The sequence below is a fragment of the Carassius auratus genome, chromosome 3, assembly GCF_003368295.1.
Source record: "Carassius auratus strain Wakin chromosome 3, ASM336829v1, whole genome shotgun sequence".
Classification (NCBI taxonomy): Eukaryota; Metazoa; Chordata; class Actinopteri; order Cypriniformes; family Cyprinidae; genus Carassius; species Carassius auratus.
In genome coordinates this window covers 2,500,890-2,523,702 of record NC_039245.1, presented here as the reverse complement: position 1 = coordinate 2,523,702, position 22,813 = coordinate 2,500,890, and the positions used below count along the sequence as shown (strand labels likewise).

The window sequence follows — 22,813 nt, the reverse complement described above, 5'->3', positions numbered from 1 at the left end:
AAAGAAAAGTTGCAAAGAAATATTAAGCCACCAGGAAAATAATAATAATAATCATAATCATAATGTTGTTGAAAGAACATACTGAACATAAATATAAAACATATATGTTATATATGTTTTTTTTTTCTTTTTTTTACGGGGGAAAAGCAGCCTTTGACATAAATGCTTAACTCTACTTAGGGCAGTGTAACATGGAATGGACAAAAAAGTCTCTGCCTCACAAAACCACCGATCATTCAGCATTCAAGCCAAACAGACAGTGCTGGCAAGACCCTGCTCCAGCTGCTGTGTTGAGAGCTGGTCTGAATGCCAATTAGAGATGAAGGAGCGATGAAGAAGGCTCCAGAACCCGAGGCTTGATGAGGCCAGTCAGAGACCTCTATGAGCTGATTGTTTGGGGGGTGGTTGAGATATGCCGTGTTTTTGTTTTGACGCCAATCGGGAGAGAAGTGCTCTCATGGAGAGCCAGGAGGAGAACATGATCGGCTGATTAAAACAGATGAAGTCTGAGCATCTTGGCTGCTGATGGGCCTCTTCAATGCCTGGAAGTGACTGGTACAGTCAGGGGCCACATGGCCATTCACTGCAGTCTTACAAGGGCAGTGGTGTGTGTGAGTTTTTGTGGCACACACTGCCCACATAACAGAGTTAATCTCAGTGTGAATCATAAAACGCACAGTCTGTGATGTACAAAGTGTCTCGGAATCATACGTAGCCAAGTTAGTAAATAATTAATATTATAATCTGAGTTTTGCACTTACATATTCATGAATTCACACTTAAGTCCATGCACGCTGTGTCATCACAGTGTTCTGACTAGTAATATCTAGTTATTTGCTATATTTGGCAGCCAACCGTTTCAGTTCTTAAAAAGTGTGTTTTTTATCTAATCTGAAGCAAACATCCATAAGCTCGTCCCTGTGGCTCAAAGTGCAGGTATTATTGCAGTCAGTGAGCTTGGAAATCATCTGAACCTTGAGTTAATCAAAATCTGATGCCCGAGATCTGCTGGACTGTGGCTCGCTGTAGTTTGCCCTCAGAATTGTATTTATTGACAAAGCTGCTGAATGGGGCCATAGCGCTGAACCTGTGAGCACCTTAGCCAGAGAGATATTTATCTGAGTGATCCCTTCATGACAGAGGATTGACCGCTAGATGGAGGAAAGATTTGAGACTCTGAGGGTCATAATTGCTGGTCAAGTAACAGTCAACATACTGCATTTCTTTCTTTCTATATTTTCCTGTCATATACACACACATAGAAAAGAAATACTTTAATGCTCACTAAGTTAGAGGTGGTGGGATACCCTCAGGACTTTTTTTTGCAACTGATTCTGTTGAAGGTTATTGTTGTGAGCTATGTCACACTGTGAAATGGATCTCTCTGTCATTTTTGCCTCACAGTGGACAATTATTGTGCCACAGCTCTCTCATAACAGGAAAGAAATAAAGGAAGACATATGTGACCCTGGACCACAAAACCAGTCTTTTTTCAAAATTGAGGAAAGCTGATTAAATATGCTTTGCATTGATGTATTATTTGTTAGGATAAGACTATATTTGTCCGAGATGCAATTATTTGAAAATCTATATTCTGAGGGTACAAAAATTTTTAAATACTGTGAAAATCACCTTTAAATTCATCCAAATGAAGTTCTTAGCAATACATGTTACTAATCAAAAAGTACGTTTTTATATATTTGCAGTAGCAAATTTACAAAATATCTCCATTGAACATGATCTTTACTTGATATCCTAATGATTTTTGGCATAAAAGAAAAAATCTATAATTTTGACCCATACAATGTTTTTTTTGGCTATTGCTCAAAATATACACCAGCGACTGACATATATATTACTTATTATTTTATTTTATTTTTTATAACTCATAATTAATATATTTGAAACATAAACAAAAAATTGTTACATTGTAATTGATTTCTAATTTTATATTATTTTAATGACACTATTTTTTGTTTGTTTTTATTTGTATATTTTATTTGTTGATAAACATTGAAAAATCTGTGTATATTTTGACAGAAAAACTTAAATATAATTGTTCATGTAAAACATACTCCAGTTAACCGTGATCAGTAGTTTTTGCACTGTACAGCAGATATGTTTTGATTAGTGCTGTCAATCGAAAAAATTAACTAATTAATCGCACAATTTTTAAAATTAATCGCGATTAATCGCAATTAATCGCAATTAAAACACTGAAACTTTTTAGATATGTAAATCTAAAATGTAAATAATTAATGTAAACTCAAGACAAATAAACTATTTAAATTCAAAATATGATTGTTTATTGGAATTTTTGTTTAACTTGTAACACAGATTTTCTCATGTAAACAACATACCTGCAATAAACCATCAATATCCTCCAAATTAACTGTTGGCTTGAAAGCCATATTTATTACAGAAATAAAAACACAGGCATGTAAGTACCATTTGAATTTCAAAACAATCAATGCCAATAAAAAACAAAAATGATTTCCATGTTGAATTCTAAGTGGACTGCAAAAAAATTCCAAAGTATAGTCATTGCCAGTGCTTTAAGTGGGCCGGTATGCACCTGTACTCAGTACTACATTACCCATTCACCCTTAAGTTATAGCTACAAGTGAATAGCGCATGTGTCGCTTTTCCCACTGTTAAGTGTCAACAACTCAACGTGGCCGGAGAAGGTGTGTGAAACTCGTTGTGAGTTATACTAAAGCAAAATCTTGAGTATTTATTGTCTGATAAACATTAAAAACTGTCTGCGGAGGTTGAGTCGTCCTGCAGCCCTCGCTGGCTGTTCATTGGCTGCAGCATCTTTTTTCTAAGTTCTAAAAAAATACCATAGACGGCAAGGCACAAATTTAGATATTCATTTATCTAATTAATCTAAAGCCTATGCACAAAGACAATATGATCTTTTTGTCCCCTTTTTGTTTTAAAGCTTGATGAAGAGAGAGAGCGCAAGTTGCTGCAGCTGAGGAGGACAGTGATGCACGCGTACAGGAGAGATTGACAGTTCGCGGCACTGTGTACAAAAAATACTCCGCTACACAATTATTTCGTTATTTTCGTTTAAGCTTATTAACGTTAGCGTTACAGAAAGGTCTGATTTACGCACTGTTACAGTCATTGCTGTTGTTTTTTTAAACAATGACATTTGAGTTCATGATTTTAATGTTGCCGTTTCTTGTGGCAGACTGAATGAAGAGTAATGTTTCTTGTGGCAGACTGGAGAGTAATCCGGCAGAGTTTTATACTGAAACTTTTCGTCTAAAAGTCCTTCCTTGGTCTTATCCATATTTATTTGCACGTTGAACACACATAGGCCACAACTGGAAATAAAAAAAAACTGCAACCGCGTTAATTGCGTTATTTTTTTTTAACGCGTTAAATATTTCAAATTAATCGAATGCGTTAAACAAACAAATGAAAGAAAGAAAGAAAGAACGAGAACACTAAATATAGAGAAAGAAAATAATTACAAGAAAGAGTGAATTAATGAACAAACGAAAGGAAGAATGAAGCAAAGAGAAAAATAGAAAGACAGAAGATGTGAGAATAATCAGTAGAAAAGGAGGAGGATGGGAGCTGCCTGCACTGGCTTTAACTCATCCAGCAGAGATAAGGTGTAATTCTCTTTAGTAAGCCTGGTGTGTTTCTCTTCACCTCCGCTGTCCGTCATACTTACGGCCGTGCCCCTCTCCATCTCCATCCCTCACTACCCTGACAATCACAGCTCTGCCCTTCATAGCCACTGCATTCTGCTGTGGAGATACACTTGATGATGTGCTTGTCTGCTGCCTAATTTAATGCCCTATCAAATCAACAGAGTTTGACTGATGGGACGGTCAAGACTCGCTGCATGTTGTCATGGTCAACAGTGAAGTGCTCGGTCTGATAGCAGAAACTCTCATTCCTCCAATCAGTGTTCACCGTGCCGTCACAGGAAAGATAACTTTATAGGAGGATGGCAACACAACAGATCCTCTTGCTGGGGCTGGCATTTTACGAAATATTGAACTGATACATCTGCCCTAGAGTGAGATGAGGTCAGCCCTACGGCCCACCCTACAGCATAAAGCTACGCCTGTTACAGTGGAAATTGACCTTTTGTTTTCAGCCCATAATGTGACCACTATGTCACACCAAGCCCAGGTCTGAAAAGAACAAAAAGGGTTGGACTAATGCAGTCATTTAAGAAGATAGTTTTTTGGGTCATTTAACTGTGCCTATCCATTCATTCCCTTCTACTATTGGTTCTCTTTTCTTTTGTTACTTTGAAACTAGAAAAATAATGTGTGCCCTTAATAATCAGACCATCCATATTAGTCCACATTAGTTCTGTTGCCAATTATTGCCACTTAAAATGCTTTGTATTGATTATTATTATTTATGTTTTTCATTTTACAGTGTATGTTTCGTTATTTCAAAAGTGCTGTATTACAATGATTTGTTTTGGATTTTTTTTTATCAGTTTCTCTGAATAATGTAAACATCTTTATTATATAAATGAAAACTACATATGTTCTTTAAATGACATTCTTTAAAATTTAATTTACCTTTTTGTCAGTAGACCTAAAGGATCTCAATGAAAAGTATTCTATTTGTTTTCCAGTTCTCCCCTGTATCCGTAATAATGTCAAGCATGTGATCCTCTGGAGAGCTGAGACGTGCTCCTTAAACAGCTTTTCCATACTGTGTAATTACTGGTGCTCTCTGCCTCAGCAAACAAGCCTAGAAGAACGAGTGCAAACATTTAGGCAGTGTAATGCAGGTGTGACCAGCCGTTCACCACACAGCTGTCTGTCTGTCTGTCTGTACGGGCAGAAGCCGTGTTCAAAATGAGGCCATCAGAATTCACTGCAGGTGTGAGTCTCCCAAGAAGGGGATTTCACTTAAACAAGACGTCTGCAGGAGAAAGAATTAGAAGGCAGCCGTCTCGAGACTACAGCTTTCTTCTGGTGAATAAGTGTTTGCACAAACGGCTTTTATTTTAGAATGGAGGCATTGAATGGTTTAAGAATGGTGCTAGGCATTAGGGGAGGGTAACAGAGGTGTTTTCGACTACTGATGAGTTGAAAGTGCCCTTCATCTCCTCAAACATTATGCAGAAATCCTTTTCATTCTGTCTTTGTCTGTCACTTTCACTCTCCCCCTCGCTCCCTTTGCTCTCAGCCTTGGCGGCCGTGTGGCAAATTGTTTGTGTTGTGTAATTTACTCAGGGGCCGTAGCTTTCCATCAGTAATCCCTTCTGGGGGGGTCAGCTCTGTCCTACTCATCTCTGTTCAGGGCGGCCTCTTGATATTGCCCATAAATCTGGCTATCGCTGATTATTTTGATACTATTGCCCGACAGAGTAATGAAATGTTGGCCCTCTTAAAGTAGTCCTCCTATTTGTGTGAGCTACTGGAGACCTGTGGTGTATTGGCCTGGCTCATAGTCACAAGAAATAAGCTGCTGTCCTGCTTCCATTCTTCTTCCTGTCTTTTTTCATGCAGAGAGAGAGAGGGTAAATACAAGATCTGTACTGTAGCATATAAACTGTACTGTTGTCACCTTGAAAGCCAGCCTTCATTTTTCGCCACTGTGTTCCCTTTCAATTTAGGCGGCCAAAAAATCACACAACTTCATTAAAATGTTGAGTCATCATTGAACTGTGCCAGGACTTTTATTCGATGGCAAGATGGAACGTTTAATATGTGTGAACACTCAGTGTATCACACAGATTGTGTGAGATTATGCTTTTATTTTTCCTTCTTCTTTTCAGTCATTATGTAATGAAAAAAATAAATAAATAAAAAATCATGCTTAAAATAATCAAAAACATTTCAAAGCCATTATGACTTTTTGTATGCTGTGTGTATGTTCAATATAATGAAAGAGAATTAAAACTGGGCCTGTTAAATCTCCAAGATGACTACATCATAAAGGTATCATAAAAAGTGGTCTTTGGACTTATTATTTATATTAGAGGTGTCGTGATAACTAAAACTAAGGAAGAATTATTAAAATGTGGTTACAAATTAAAATACTGTGGAAAAAAAAAAATTTGTTTTCGTTTTTTTAGTTTAGTTCAGAGGATATCCAAGTTACTGAAAAACAGTAGTTACATTTTCACCCGAGGTTGTATGAGAAAAACACAAACAGGCAGGATTAAAATCTCAAAATACGTCTATGAAACACAAATTTCCAAAAACTCCTCAGGGAAGACTGGTCTCATCTGAATTTAGACAGCGAGCTGGCTGGCGTCAGATGAAGCATAACCCCAGTGGATCAACCAGGTTTGAGATTCAGTAAATAGACTCAAATGACATCTAAAACCGAGCAGGTCGTTGTGCTGGCAATATGGGTGACTCTGTGGCAAAACTATGGCCGAGAGGCAATTCAACAGACAGCTATGCTGCTTTTAATTAAAGAGCAGGTCACTGTAAATCGTGACCAGAGGCTGTGATGAAAACAACTGCGCAGCAGCACCTCATGACGCATATTAGAGCTCTGTTTCTTATATTCCTCTGTTTATCTTGCTTTTCTCTCCCTCTCTCACTCTCTCCCATCTTAATGTCTCAGTCACACACAAATCCCATGCTACTCAGTCCAGCTCTGCTACCAACTATAAATAATCAACATCTCACGCTTAAAGCAAATCCATCCTCCTCCGAAGTTACGGAGGAGTTTGGTTTTCTGCAAAGGCTAATTACAGCTCCAGCCTCTGTGATTAAACTTGCCCTCGGCTCTGATTGGCAGTCAGAGAATCTGTTGTCATTGTCTCATGTTGGCTGAATGCTGGATCCTGGATCCACATGGGACTTCAACAGAACAACTGCTGCCCACACAGACAACCCAGACTTGACTTGACGAATAGAGTCCACAGTTTGACAAACAAAAAAGAATATAATTGCTCCCTTAATGGGGTGAACAATGTGCACCACATAAACCTATGAGTTTTTCCTCCCCCTCTTTAATTGCTGGCCATTCAAATGACAAGGTAAACGAATAGTTGGCTCATAATGAACGATATGTTGTCATTTATGCACACTCATGTCTCTGTATGACTTAATTACTTCTTTGGAATACAAAATGATTATCTTAATTTTGAAGAATGTTCTGGACTTATTTATTCGACGCAGTGTAAGTGAAAGGGGAAGTAAGGCTTTCAAGCTTAAAATGTACCATTAAAGGATCAAAAAAGTTGTCAATATTTCCCATAGTATTCTGAATGTATACAATAGATTTTTGTGACAAAAACAACAAAATGTGTTGTGTTGTAGTTATCGATTGATTTAAATTACTATTGACTTCTGTGTTTTCAGTATCTATTTTATTGCAATATTTAGTTTTTTATTAAATATAATTTCAATATTATTATTTAAAATGTTAATACTTTATTTCTAAATGATGCTTATTTAATTTATAAATGTATCAATATAAAATAATTATGCATTCTTATGACCTTATGTTTATTTTTTATTTATGACAGAGAGAGAGAGAGAGAGAGAGAGAGAGAGAGTCCACTTTCCAAGAGTATCTTCAAAATTATTATGATTAAGAAGCATGCATTTAAAATACATTGATCCAAATCACATGAAACAACACCCCTACCCTCTCAGTCAATTACTGTCCACCTGAGTCAAAACTGAATTTAACATCCAGACGCTCTAGAGGTATTGTCCATTTCTTTATAAAGAGATGAATCCTTCCCTCAACACAGTGCCTGTTTTTTCCAGGGTCACTAGATCAACAATTAAAGATGGGATTTAATATAATTTTAATGTAACTGTCCCCTCACATAAAATTCCCCTTCTTTATACTGTTCCTTTAAGAAAGTTTGAACAGTATATTCTCATGGGCATCTCTGTCCATCGCTCTACTACCCGGGGCCATGTCAGTGAACAGAATTTCATTTTTATCAGGTGCTCCACTGTTCTGCAGCATTGATATGAACAATTAATCAACCCTCAGGGTACGACTCCCACATCAGTACTCAATACCCATATCATAATTCACTTAAGCATCTTTTGGCCCTGGTAATAAATGATGCTTGTAGAAATATAGAGAGTGAAGTATCCAAGGTCAATACTCTGCAGCAAGCCGCAGCTCTACTGATGTGGAATTTTGAGTGGGCAGCAGCAGACACGTTGCTGAGTGTCAGCCGCTTTCAAGCTAGCTGTTTGGTTAGCGCTCAGTGTACACACAACCCCTCCCCTCTGCACAGGAGTCATTAATTATACCTCCTCAACCAAATTAGACATGGAGCGTTTTATCTTAATAGCTCTCTGCAAGCAAGTCTCCAGGATGGGCATTATACTGTTTTCATCTGGCGAAGGCGTTCTCATTCAAGTCAATTCCTCTCTGTCGCTTTTGAGGGTAAAGCATCTATGAAGGCTTGTCGCAAGCCTTTCCTCATCCTCCCAGGGCTTGTAGGTGAAGCAAGAGTGCTCTGATATTGTGTGACACTCATGTAATCACTCCTGAAGGGGGGAGATGTTGATTGGAATAGAAGCAGGTTGAGATGTAAAAGCACAAACTCTTTTTGCACTGTGACCATGGAAATGCACAGCGCGCAAACAATTAAAATGCTAATTTCCTATCCCTGTGGTAAAGTGCTAATGACTTTTCTAGTCATCCAAGCACCTAATAAATAGTTCCCAGTGAAGGTTAGAGGATGTTAGATTAAATCGTTCCATATGTGCTGCATGCACTGTGGGTCAGTGGTGCAATATATACTCTACAAAGTATATGACTGAACTCACTGGCAATACCAGGTTTGATTTGATTTGATTTGATTTGATTTTACTTTACTTTACTTTACTTTACTTTACTTTACTTTACCTTATATAAATATGTAGTTTTTAAAATAGGGTTACAAAAATAAACAATATTAAAAACAAATTATTGTACACATTTATTGTATATACAGTAAAATATAACTATTTAATTGTCACAATTAAAGTAATGATTTATTCAAATACCTGAGACTTTGAGGGCTACATTAATAAAACAATCCTATGATATAAAATACAATATTGAATCATCGAAATAATTTATAAAACACTTAAATAATAAATACAATTATAAATTACAAGATTTTTATAGATTTATTTTAATTGTCTTTAATAAAATAAAATGACTCAGAAAAGTATGTAGCTCTGTTTCCTCACAAAATTCATTTTTCCTCTGTGTGTTTCTGCAAGTGTTCATAGTGGGTGAAACAATAAACACTGTCAGGGACCGTCTTACCAGCAAGACAAGCACATTATCATAAAAAAAACATGTCTGTTTGAGTGAACAGAAAATTGATTGTTTTTACAAACATTTGGTGATATGGTAGTTGTTCATTAGCTGTCAGCTGACATCAGTAAGTACCCTGTCTGACAGTACGTAAAACAAGGTTCGATATATCAAAATATTGCTTGGCAAAACAGCTACACCGCATTCACAACAGATGATCTGTAGCATCTTTCCCAACTTGTGGTAAATAGACATTGCCTATAGCACTGGTTTAGTATCTTCCTCACGTTTAATCTAGATTATCAAAAGCAGTGAGTTTACTGTCAGTGCGGTGCTGTTAGTCTCACTCAACTTCTTAATACATTTTCCATTTTCCTAGGACTTATTAAATACTTAATAAAATACTTATTCTAATAAAGTGTCTTCACAACATCTGCAACCATCGGGGCTCCTTAAATCAAGTGGTCACAGATTTGTTCCTGTATCCACTAGAACCTCTTTTTACTGTTATTCTAAACGCAACTGAAGTCGAATAAAATAAGAAAATAAACTTACTTTTCTATTAAGAGCAGCAATACAATGAAGACGAAATTAAGCATCTTAATTTGGATTCTCTGCTCCACTGCATCACAAAGCTCCCTTTTAATTATATTTATCTAATGAGGTCATTGAAATGCATAGGCGCAGGCGGCTTGCTTTGCATGTGGCGGGATGGGGCTGTTTTCATCACAGGCGCTACATTGCCTGTGTTGTTTGATTAGATTTTAAGTGGCTCAAACACTGTCATTACTTAGTTTCTGGAACACAAGAACCTTTCTTCATCAATTTAATGCATCCAATTTCTTTGTCTTTTTCTCTTTCTGCTTTACAAGTTCCTTCCTTTTAAAGTGTCTTCTTGGTTTATGAATGGTTGAATATTCACTTTCTTTCGCTTTGTTCTTAAAAGCAAACAACTTTCACACAAAAGACATATATATATATATATCTTCTTCTTCGGTTGTCCATCGAAATCTGATGATGACGTCCATGCCTATAACGGTGAGATCTTTGATGGCTGAACAGTCCTATCCTGGACTCACAAGCTCTATTGCAGGTGGGACATATGTTCTGCATTTCTCCTGGCTCGCTTTTGCTGTCTTCTGGTTGTCCTCTCCATCTCTAGTGTACGAACCCCATCTCCACATAGCTGTCGCCAGATGGTGCAGTCAGCAGCAACATCTTCCAGGTCCTCAGGTCTGATCTTACACTTTCTCAAGGCATTCTTCATCTGATCTTTATAGCGCTTCTTCGGACCCCCAGCTGAGCGTCGACCATGATGTACTCAGTTGAGGTTTTCTGCATCTTGTGTTTGAATGCTTTAAAATTATTTTGAATGTTTAAATTGGCAAGGCTTTAAAACACGTGCAAATTATAAGCTTTTGCGGCAATGCATAGCAGTGGCCCGTCAACTGTCCTGAGCGTCTTTTTAAAGTCATTTGAGATCGCCGGGGGACCTAAGACTAACTTATCTTTCCAGTGCTGATGCTGCTCTAAAATTATTCTAATCTAAAATTAATTGATGATTAATAAAATGCAACATTTATCTCTTGCTTTCGTTTACGTGAACTCTGTTAAATTTCCAATCAGAGAAAACGCATTAAGTGGCCAGGTGTAAACAAGCCCTAAAAATGTAGTGAAGTCAAATGACGTGACATGACATGTGGCCAAGTATGGTGGTGACCTATACTCGGAATTAGTGCTCTGTATTTAACCCATCCAAAGTGCACACACACCAGTGAATACACACAAACATCATGAACACACACCGGAGCAGTGGGCAGCCATTTTTTTTGTTGCAGCGCCCGGGGAGCAGTTGAGGGTTTCGTGCCTTGCTCAAGGGCACCTCTGACCTCTGTCAAATTCATTGCAAATGCACACACATACTTACATTGTAAATATACACAGACATGGAACGTCTGATGTCTTTCAGACTGAATATAAACAGTATGACATGAACAAGAGTATTGTTATTCTGTGGCAAAATATTCAAGCCAATAAACAATTATTAAGTAACTAACATTAATTAGTGAATAAACAGCATTCACTAATTAATGTTAGTTACTTAATAATTCAGTCCCTCCAGAAAAATGCGGATTATTTTTTATGATTGTTGCGGGCAAAAATCCTTGATTTTGCAGCAGGTTTTCTTAAAAAATGCGATGGAATATGCGGGATATTTTTGCAATCTTATGCGATGAAATTGCGGGAACTTGCAAAAACGTCCCTAGGTTACGTATATAACCCTAGTTCCTCGAGGGAACGAGACGCTGTGTCGAGCACTTTTGGGGAACACCTTTGGCAAGAACAACTCTAAATATCGTGTGCAATCAGTTCAATGGAAGAGTGTGACGTCACGGACAGGGTGACTTAGCGACCAGGAAGCAATAAAGGCACGTGCCACGCAGCTGGCTTCAGCTTCGAGTAGGGAATCAAGCACCGGCAGGTATGGCTCTGCGACACAGCGTCTCGTTCCCTCGAGGAACTAGGTTTACATACGTAACCTAGGGACGTTCCTCTTCGGGAACTCGAGCTGCGTCGAGCGCTTTTGGGGAACGATGTGCCAACGCTGCCAGACTACCAAACTCCTGCCTAGTGTGTATCCGGAGAGCACAGCTAAGGCGAGAGGACAGAAGAGCCAGGAGCGGCTCACATGTCGAGATTGTAAAATCTGGCGAATGTAGAGGGCGTGGACCACCCCGCAGTGTTGCAGATGTCCAAGAGGGACACACCTGCTAGAAAGGCCTTGGAGGCAGCCATACGTAGAGTGAGCCTTGGCTCCCAAAGGAAGGGGAAGACCAGAGGACTCGTAGGAGATGTTGATAGCCTCGACTATCCAATGACTAAGGGTCTGCTTGGTGGCAGGAGAAACCTTTTAAGGAGGACAGGGCAGCTCTGTGGATGTATGCGTCCAATGCTCGCACTGGACACATACAGTTTAGCTTTTCCTGGTCTGGCTCCCGAAAGGGGGGAGGACAGAAGGCCTGCAGTACGACAGGTTGTGGTGTGACAGAGGGAACCTTCGGAACATAACCCGCTCGAGGGTATAAGAATGCTTTGACCATACCAGGGGCAAAGTCTAGATAGTTTGGGGCCACCGAGAGGGCCTGAAGATCTCCAACTCTCTTTAGAAAGGTAATAGCCAGTAATAGGGCAGTCTTAAGTGTCAGATGTCTGTCTGAGATTTCTTGAATTGGCTCGAATGGAGCTTTGCAGAGAGCCTCTAACACCACAGCCAAATCCCATGGGGGAATACGGGACCGTACTGGAGGTCTCAGCCTCAGTGCACCTCGGAGGAAACGTGTAACTAGGGGGTGTCTATCCAGTGACTGATCATTGAAAGGGACGTGGTAAGCAGCTATGGCCGCCACGTACACCTTTAAGAGCCTAGCTTAAACTCCAGAACTGTACCAACTGGGCAGTTAACAGGGTCAAGGTGGCGATCTTTGCACCATGAAGTGAAGAGTTTCCACTTCAGGGCGTACAGTTTCCTCGTAGAGGGAGCTCTGGATTGGAGTAGGGTCTCAACAACCTCGGTTGAGAGACCAGCTGCTAACAGATGTGCCCCCTCAGGGGCCACACCCACAGCTTCCACAACTCCGGGCGAGGGTGAATTATTTTGCCCTGCGCCTGAGAGAGTAGATCTGTCCTGATCGGAATCTGCCATGGAGAGCTGTCGAGGAGAGAAATCAGATCTGTGAACCATACTCAGTCCCGGCCAAGTCTGTGCCATGGCATCTAGTCCCAGTGGAGCTGGGTGAACTAGAGAGAACCAGAGGGGACATTGCGATGTCTCTCGAGTCGCAAAGAGGTCCACCTGAGCTTTGCCAAATATTTGCCATATCTGCTTCACCACCTCCATTTCCCAGGCCTCGGCCCCTGTCTCGACAGCATTTCTGCTCCCACATTCAATCTCCCAGGAATATACACTGCTCTTAACTAGAGGAGTTTGCCCTGGGACCACAGGAGGATCTGGTATACCAGCTTGTACAAGGGGCGTGAACGCAGACCCCCCTGGTGATTGATATAAGAGACTACCGCTGTGTTGTCGATGCGCACCAACACATGACAGCCTCTCAGGTCTGGGAGGAAATATTTCAAAGCTCGATATACTGCTAGCATTTCTAGACAATTGATGTGCCATGTCAGATGGCGACCGCTCCACAGACCGCGGGCAGGGTGGCCACTCATGACCACACCCCAACTGGTGAGGGACGTGTCTGTCGCTAGCGTTACACGGCGACCGAGAGCTCCCAACACCGGGCCATGATTCAAGAACCAAGGTTTCTTCCATATGTCTAAGGCACAAAGGCATCGCCGCGTGACCTGAATAGTTCAGAAAGGATTTCCCCTCGGGGAAAACCCCTTGGTCTTGAGCCACCACTGTAGGGGCCTCATGTGCAGGAGGCCAAAAGGTATCACATTGGATGCAGCTGCCATAAGCCCTAACAGTCTCTGAAACTGCTTGACAGTGAGTGACTTGCCTTCTCTGACTCTCTTGACTGATGTGAGGATCGACACGATCCGAGCAGGAGACATACGTGCCTGCATCGGGGTCGAATCCCATACTACGCCTAGATAGGTGGTTCTCTGAACTGGAGAAAGTACACTCTTCTTGGCATTCAGTCTCAAACCCAGCTCCCCCATATGGGCGAGAACGACACCTCGATGTCGAACTGCCATCTGCTCTAACTGAGCTAGAATCAACCAATCGTCTATATAATTTAGAATGCGGATGGCCTGCATACGGAGGGGTCCCAGAGCCGCATCTACACATTTCGTGGACGTGTGGGGTGAGAGTGCAAGGCCGAAGGGAAGTACTCGATATTGATAAGCTTTGCCCCCGAAAGCGAACCTCAAAAACTACTTCCTGTGTTTTGGAAGGATGGATATGTGGAAGTATGCATCTTTGAGATCTAATGTGACAAACCAGTCCTCGGATCTGATTTGGGCTACGACCTGTTTGACAGTGAGCATTTTGAACTTCAGTGACATAACTGAGAGGTTTAACGGACGATCGGACGCAACCCCCCATCCTTCTTTGGAACTATGAAATACCGGCGGTAAAATCCGGATTCCCTGTCTAGAGGAGGGACCACCTCGATCACCTCCTTCCTTAATAGGATATTCACTTCTTGTTCCATAACCAGAGCCTGCTGGGGGCCGACGACTGTCAGTGTAACCCCATTGAATCTCGGCGGTGGACGGCCGAACTGAATAGCATAGCCTCTTTCTACTGTGAGCAGGACCCATTGAGATACATTTGGCAGTAGTTTCCACGCTGCTCGATAATGTACTAAGGGAATCTGTCTCTCGAGACTGATCTCTGGTGTAAGAGGCCCCCTCGCGGGAGACCGCTGTGCACTGAAACACTGGCAGGGTTGGCAGACCGGCCTCCAGAGGGCACCGGGGAGAGACGGGCACCGTATAATGAGGTGGACACCGCTCTGCCCCAGTAGGGGCTACCCTCTAGGTCACTGGAATTCTGGCATCAGGACCTCTTCGCCGAGGACTTCCTAGCTTCGATAACTGTACGAAGATCTGATTTAACCCTAGGAGCCTCCGACTCAGAGCGTCGACGTGGGGGAGCACGAGTGTCGACGCTCTGCTTTTGAGCCTCGCGGTATGAGGAGTTAGCTAGTGGTGTGAGTATCTCCCGTCCAGATAACCCACAAGAGCGACGAGGGAGGAAACTCTGGAACTCCGCCGCCTGCTTGCGTGCCTCCTGGAACCTGTCGACGACAGTATTGACTATGTCGCCGAACAGGCCCGAGGCTTGAAGCGGGGCGTCCAGGAGGCAGAACTGTCACAATCTTTAATTTGGGACAGGTTCAGCCATAAATGCCTCTCCTCGGCCACCAAGGCTGCCATAGACCGCCCAATCGTGCGAGCGGTCTCTTTGGTGGCGCGGAGGGAGAGATCAGGGGTCTGTCTAAGCTCTGCAGTATCGTGGGACTTGATCCCCTCTCCCTCGTCTACATCTCTCAGCAAGGCGGCCTGATATGCTTGGAGGACGGCCATAGTGTGAAGGCACGCCCCCGCCTGACCTGCTGCCACATAGCCCTTGCCCATTAATGCTGATGTTGTTCTTAGAGCTTTGGTGGGCAAGGCCGGAGCCTTCAGAGACGATGCCGAACCGGGTGACAGATAGCTCGCAAGCGTCTGTTCGACCCGTGGCATCGCTCTGTACCCTCGCTCATCGAGCCCTGTTACATTTCCATAATATTGAGAATCAGGACCGAAGAGACGGGTTGAATATGGGTGTTTCCACGACCTCGCTATTTCATCGTGGAGGTCGGGAAAGAAGGGAAGGCTCCGGGCTGGAGGTGGCTGTCTGGGCCTGAGAAACCGCTCATCGAGTTTACTTCTCTGCGGTTCATGTTTTTTCTCTGGGGGCCATTCTATCTTTAACTTCTCGACAGCTCGAGTAACCACTTCCAGCAGCTCCTCATACTGGGGCGAAAGGGGTGGCGAATCCCTACCAACTGTCTCCACATCCACCTCGTCAGATGAAGAGAGGTGGAGTGTCGACCCCTCGCCCTGGGGGGAAGAAACAGATGAGCGTGCTTCCGATCCCAGGGTTTGGGCGCCAGATCTAGCAGATGAGGAAGGAGATAAGGACTGGCCCGTCTCCATTCCCTCTGCCAGATCCACCTGCAAACCCCACGAGTGCAGCAGCCGCTCTGCCTCAGCAGAAGCGGGGCCTTTGGCATTTTAGTCTAATGATACTGGACAGACAACAGTAAATAAGACTTACAAGACAGACTTATGAACATGCACACACAGAGCGCTTGCTGAAAGACGCAAAGCTGAAGCCAGCTGCGTGGCACATGCCTTTATAGCTTCCTGGTCGCTACACCGTGACGTCACGCTCTGCCGTTGAACTGATAGCACACGATATTCAGAGTTGTTCTTGCCAAAGGTGTTCTCCAAAAGCACTCGACGCAGCTCGAGTTCCCGAAGAGGAACTGTGGTTTGATGAAAAAAAGAGAAAAAAAGGTAACCCCCCCCCCCAACACCCTGTTCTCACTAGGCTACTACCTTACTGTAAAGAGTAATTTCTTATGACTTCCTATGATAAGCAAGCATACTAAATCACATAATATTTAAGTTCTCATTCTGTTTTATTTCAGACCTTAATTAACACATGGCTCAAACTTACAAAACATTGAGTCAAACAAGTTCTCTAGCTTTACAAAAGGAATATTCAACAACTTCTGTAAAAATGAATACAAATAAAATATACACACAAATATACAAATGCTGTTTTACAGGAATTGGCAAGTGCAATCTCTAACTGCAACGTAAACTATTTTACATACTACTAATATACTTACAACTGTAAGGTTTTGGTACTGTTCTGTAACAAAAAAGTGCAATCTTACAACTGTAAAGTTAAATCAACTTCTGAATGAAACTACAACAGTCCACTGTGAAAATGAAAACTAACTGCGTAGCCTTCAACACTGGCCTATCATTCGCCATCCTCATCCTCATCCTCATCCCTCTCTCAAAATAATTTGCCCCCACTGTCATGTAACACCGGGTAACTGCTTCGCGCTGTCTTTTGCGCTTATTTTTGTTGGCAGATGACAATGATTTGCGTCCTTCACCCTGGTTTCACCGCGGGGTTCGCAGATGATGTTCACGTCGCGCAATTACGTCACTTCATAAGGTTCCCATTGGGAAATAATGGTGATTTACTTGTGTGAAGTAAACGCAACATTTTTCAACTTTCTGCTAAGATATATGTGACTTTTTTGCAATGAAAATTATTATTATTATGAAATCATGCTACCTCCGCATATTTTGCTTCCTGAAATCGGCAATTTATGCGGCGAAAGTGTGGCGTATTTGAAAAAATGCGACCCCCGCATAAATATGCGGCCCTTGGCTGATTATGCATTAAATCATGCGATCGCATAATCGAGTTTTTCTGGAGGGACTGATAATTGCATCTTGTTGATTTCGCTTTTGTTTGTTGGCTTGAATATTTTGGCACAGAATAACAATACTCTTGTTCATGTCATACTGTTTATATTCAGTCTGAAAGACATCAGACGTTTCATGTCTGTGTATATTTACAATGTAAGTATGTGTGTGCATTTGCAATGAATGCATACTGTGAAGTTTCAAGAGCAACAATTTCAAAAACAAATGCTCAAACTTTTCCAAATAACGAGGAAAAACAGAGAGAGAGCTGAGCCAAAGACCAAAAGTGAGCAGAATGAAAACAACAGAGAGAGAGAGAGATGTTCTACACATGAGATGGTGGAGAGAAAGTACGATAAAAATGAAGAAAGAGACTTGAGCTAGGTTTAGCAATTTCTGAATCCTGTTCCATTAAGAATTAATGGCTTGGTGCAGTTTCAACCCTAGGAAGCGCTCTGTTGTTCTTAGCATTTGTGCTCTGTTTCATTGGTGAGCTCGCTGACATCAGCCCACCCTTCCAAAACACACTGAATTATTCAACTGCTTGTGGCCTATCGCTCCATCATCAGCACGTACAGCAACATATGTGTCCTGCCAGACATTCATAAGCATCGCTGTGGACACACAAAGAGACAATTGTGCCTGAATATAACACGGCTTTACTCCAGCGTTACTAAAAGGTTTGCACATCATCTCTGTATACAACTGACAGTACAAGAGGGGTCATGTCATTTTATTTTCAATAAAGAAAGAAATCTGAAAACATACAATTCATAAATCATACTTTTAGGATGGTGAATCTGGAGTCGACAGAAACTGCAAGTAGTTACTTTGTCTTCAGTTGAGACAGATAAGCTTGGTGAGCCATTTTTACCCACAGTGCTTGACAAAAGAAATGTACCATTGAACCAAATGAGACGGATTAATGAAATTAATTTTTCACACAGTAGAACAAGAAGCGTTGGAGAAATTTGGTGGGGGGAAACTCAAAAAGAAAGGCACTTTGACTCTAATAAGGTTGTGGATGAATCGGAGGCTGTGCTGCTGATAAAGGAAACACTGGCGGTGTCGGAGACGTCCTCAGTCTTCGGTTCATCAGGGGTAGGAGGAACGCGATTACGGCTTCCTCCTAAAGCTTGCTGATAGGATTAACAGCATTAACTCAAATGTCCTGTGTCACTGGTTAGCACTACTGCAGCTACAGAAAGACCCCAGTCCCCCCGATGACAGCTCATCTCTCCTCAGTGCACTGACCTGACCCTCTTAGGAAAATTTGGTCATGACTGTCATGTCTTTTTCAGGTGTCTTTTTATTTTCTAGTTCCTCAGAATGGCACTGTTCCGGATATCATCTGGGAACTGCTGGTGTACTGTTTAATGAAGTATTTAAGCATTATATTAATTTGACATAACACTTTCAAACTATGTACATAAGTAGGGATGACAGTATTTAAGTATTACATTTCATTTTGTGCTGCTGATAAAGGAAACTCTGTATGTTTATGTTACTATATGTGGCAATATTTGATTACAGTAATATAATTTATTTTTGTTTTATTTTTTGTTGCTTTAAAATAAAAAAGTGACATGACAAACAGCCAAGTATGGTGACCCATACTCAGAATTAATGCTCTGTATTTAGCCCATCCAAAGTGCACACACACAAACCATGAACACACATCCGGAGAAGTGGGCAGCCATTTATGCTGCGGCGCCCGGGGAGCAGTTAGGGGTTTGGTGCCTTGCTCAAGGGAACCTAAGTCATGGTATTGCCGGCCCAAGACTCAATCCCACAACCCTAGGGTTAGGAGTCAAACTCTCTAACCACTAGGCCACGACTTCCCACTTCCCTTTATTACATACATTTTTTTTAAACGACCTACTGTAGAAATGAATTGGATCTTTTTTATTTCACATCTTTGTTTTTGTTCATTTTTGCATATTCAGACACAGGGACCGTGTTATGTGGCACTGTTTGATGAATGTGTTTGCCTGGCCTCGGTGGACCTGATATGATTTGCTCTCAAGCATGGCTTTATCCAAACACCTTGCTTTCTGGGACTGAGAAAGAGAGAGACAGAGCAAAAGACACAAAGCAGGGATGGACCCTCAGCAAATACATACTTAGTGATCACAGTCTAGCCATAGAAGAAAGACACAGACAAACATGGCATCCAAAGCAAAAACAAATCTGTGTTAGTGTGACACTGGTGAGGTTGAGACTGAGTCACACCTTCTCTCTCACTATTATAAATGTGTGAAATAATTTGAAGAATTTATTTCACATTCACACTTGTTACATTTTCACATTTCACACTTAAAAAGTGTTTCAATATTTTTTTTTTATTAATATTTACATTTTTGTTCATTTTTTATAATTTTATTACAAATATGAGCACATATTTTTTTTATCTTTTTTTTTTTTTTCACTGTTGTTACTGTGTACATTGATGTGTTGGAAAAGTAAAAGAATAATTCCAGTGAGCTATTGAGCAATAATGTGACACTCCTCTTTTCAATTTATTTCCAGATGGGCAAATGGGAGAACCAGAGTTTGACTTTGAAATTTCCTGTGTGGCCTCGCTTCAACTCTTTTGGTGATGCGGAGACAGACGACAATCACCTGAACATTGTAACTCTAGAGGAGAAGCCTTTTGTCATTGTGGAGAATGTGGAGCGCCGGACAGGCACCTGCATGAGAAACTCTGTGCCCTGTCGCAAACACATCAAAGAGTAAGGCTTGCTGCTCACCTTCTCTATCACTCACACATCTCCTGAAAGAATCACTCTCAAACCCATGGATGTTTGACTTTCTGACCCTAGAGAGGTGCGTAGAGTTATGTTAGAGCACTCTTAAAGAGTGTTTGATATATATTGAGGGTTGTTGACTGCATGACAGTGTTACTGTCCACTTGACACTGAATTGGATTTTTACAGGTGTTAACTGAGGTTTAGATGCTTGTTGACCAAGGGAGACCCAAAAGTTTTTTCTAAAAAAAGCCTTTTCTAAAGTTACAGTAAAAACAGTAATACTATGAAATATTGTTAATATATTCTTGTGATGGCAAAACTGATTTATCAGCAGTCATTACCCCAGTCTTTAATGTCACACGATTCTTCAGAAAACATTCTTATATGCTGATTTGGTGCTGAAGAAACATTTCTTATCAATGCTGAACACAGTTTAATGTCTGTATTGCCACTTTTGATCAAATTAATGCTGAATACAATTATCATTATTTTTATTATTATCTTTTTTTTTCTTATACAGACCCCAAACTTATGAATAGTAGTTAACATGTTTGAGATGTTTAAATAAAAGCCAGCTAATAAGAAATCGGCACATTCAAATGATTTCTGAAGGATCACGTGACACAGAAGACAGGATGAAATACTTTCATACTACAGTATGAAAATTCAGCTTTTGATCAAAATAATAAATAATTTTTTTTTTACGGATTACATTCAAAAACTATTTTAAATTGTAATAATAATAATAATTATTATCATATTATTATTAATATCATCATTTAGGTTTGGAGAAGGCATGAGGGTATTTATTTTTAAAAATTTATTAAAAAATGTATCCTTTTTTTATGAGATATGAAAGTCAGTAGGTTTGGAATGAAATAAAGATACAGTAGGTAAAAGATGAAATAATTTTCATTTTGATGGTTGAACTAATTCTTCAAGCCCCCCCAAAAATGAATTATTTGTGTATAGATTCAACTTTTTTGGCCTAGTCTGACAGACAGACAGTCTAAGACTCTATCTGATCTTTGTCAGGGATAAATATGATGATGTGTGAACAGCAGCTCATCTGGTATCCTCAGCTGTCGTTTTACCCTCTACTTTAGCTGCTGCCGAGGTCTGTAGATGCAGAGACTGATGCAGTGCCAGCTTGACAAGCCACAGAAACATGCTTCATGCTTAAGACACACACAAACAGATGCTAATGATTCAGGATCACTCTGATGAGCCACTTAGATATTTGTTCTTTAAAAGCAAATGTCAGAATTCAGATATCTGAAGCCTGTTGTCAACTCTATCAGCTCAGACTTACCTCTTAATTTTAACTCCTAGATTTTCACACTTTGTGTAGGCTTCGAAAGTGATCCGAATTGCCTGCCATATTAAAAAAATAAAATAAAATAAAATAAAAAATCTCTAAAAGGAGAAACAAACATAGCAGACAGTGTGTCTTCATGAGAATGTAATTGGTGTAGTAAAGGCAGTGGTCTGGTGACATAGGGGAGCCGTTCTTATTGCCGCTGGGTATCAAAACGGGAGGAAGACTCTGTAATAATATGGTTTCTGCCTTGTGAGAGTTTGAATAGAACCTCTGCAGGAGCCGAGGGAATTCGTTGTGTGCGTCATAGCCAGCGCGGAGGGGAAGAGATTGATTTTAAACTGGATTTTGCCTAGGCAGTCGAATGTGTGTCTCTCTCATTGTGGAGACAGGAAAGTTTGTTCATTTCTGCTTTCAGAAGGCATGCAGCCACTTCTTGCTGCCAAAAACACTCCTCTGCTTTCATGAGATCAGTGCTCGGCTGGATTTACAATTAGCTTTTTATCTAACATAATAACAGTAGACAAACTTCATAGCTCATAGTCATTTGTAGACTGTATCTGCATTGTAGACTCGTTTATTTTGTTCAGGTACAGGTTATGGAGCAGCTAGGACAATCCGGCAAATTATTTTGTGATTAAAGGTGAAACTTCACTTCTAAATGTTGTAGAATTGTTTTTTATTTTAATCATTTTGATAAACAGAATATTTTGTATTTTATGTCATTTTATTTTTTTTTCAGACTTTTGCTTTTCTAGTAATGAAGGCTTATGCAATGCACATATTTTGAGGTGCAGTTATTTTTATTTTAATAATCATTTTCTTAAGTGGGGTAATTTTTCAAAGATTTTTTTTGTTTTGTTTTGTTCAACCTCTGGCATCTCCAGTAATGAAGGCTTACGCAGTGCACATGCACTTTCTCTGGTAAGACATAATGGAAGTATTTGCATCATAGTGAGGTCTCTGAAAAATATATTTAAAGTTGTTGCATGCAGACTGCATCTGGGGCTACATTGGGACTACATCAAATACATGGCGATAGCAAAAATAGGTCACAGTGAGCAGCAGGAATTGGCGTGCATGGGAGCAATCTGTGGAGACAAAGTACACTCATAAGTGTTTTATTCTTATTGTTGATCTGTTTAAAGAACACAGAGAGCCGGGTTTTAATTAGCTTCAATCTAAAAGTTAAATGAGGTTCCCAGGTGGCTTGGCTAATTTAAGTGTTGTCTGTCTGAACTCTGCAGTGGATATGCTCCACTCACAGATGGTGGCATGATTACTAATGCAGCTCTGTCCTGTCTGCAACCCTGTCATTTTTTTTTCTTTACTAAAGTACACTTTTCTCTATAAGCTACTTTCAACAACTGTCTGCTAATTGGAGAGTGTTCTATATTCACACCAGTCTCTCATAATTATGTCCAGAACATGCCTCTCCCAGAGTGACTTTTGTGAGTGAGTTAAAGATCCTGTTAACAAAAAGGTTATAGGTTTAAACCCAACAAGGGACAGTCCATTAACCACTACCATTCTGCCCTTGAGCAAA

At 40.7% G+C, this 22,813-nt stretch overlaps 1 protein-coding gene across 2 annotated transcripts in view; it reads left to right on the top strand.

The window, feature by feature from the left end:
• The window catches only part of LOC113043133 (glutamate receptor ionotropic, NMDA 2A-like), a 137,224-nt gene that overhangs the window by 95,047 nt on the left and 19,364 nt on the right, over positions 1-22,813 (top strand). For both annotated transcript variants that reach the window (XM_026202343.1, XM_026202335.1), the window contains one exon: positions 19,729-19,931. In XM_026202343.1, the coding sequence (XP_026058128.1) occupies positions 19,729-19,931 (203 nt within the window). The remainder of the gene's footprint in view (positions 1-19,728; positions 19,932-22,813) is intronic.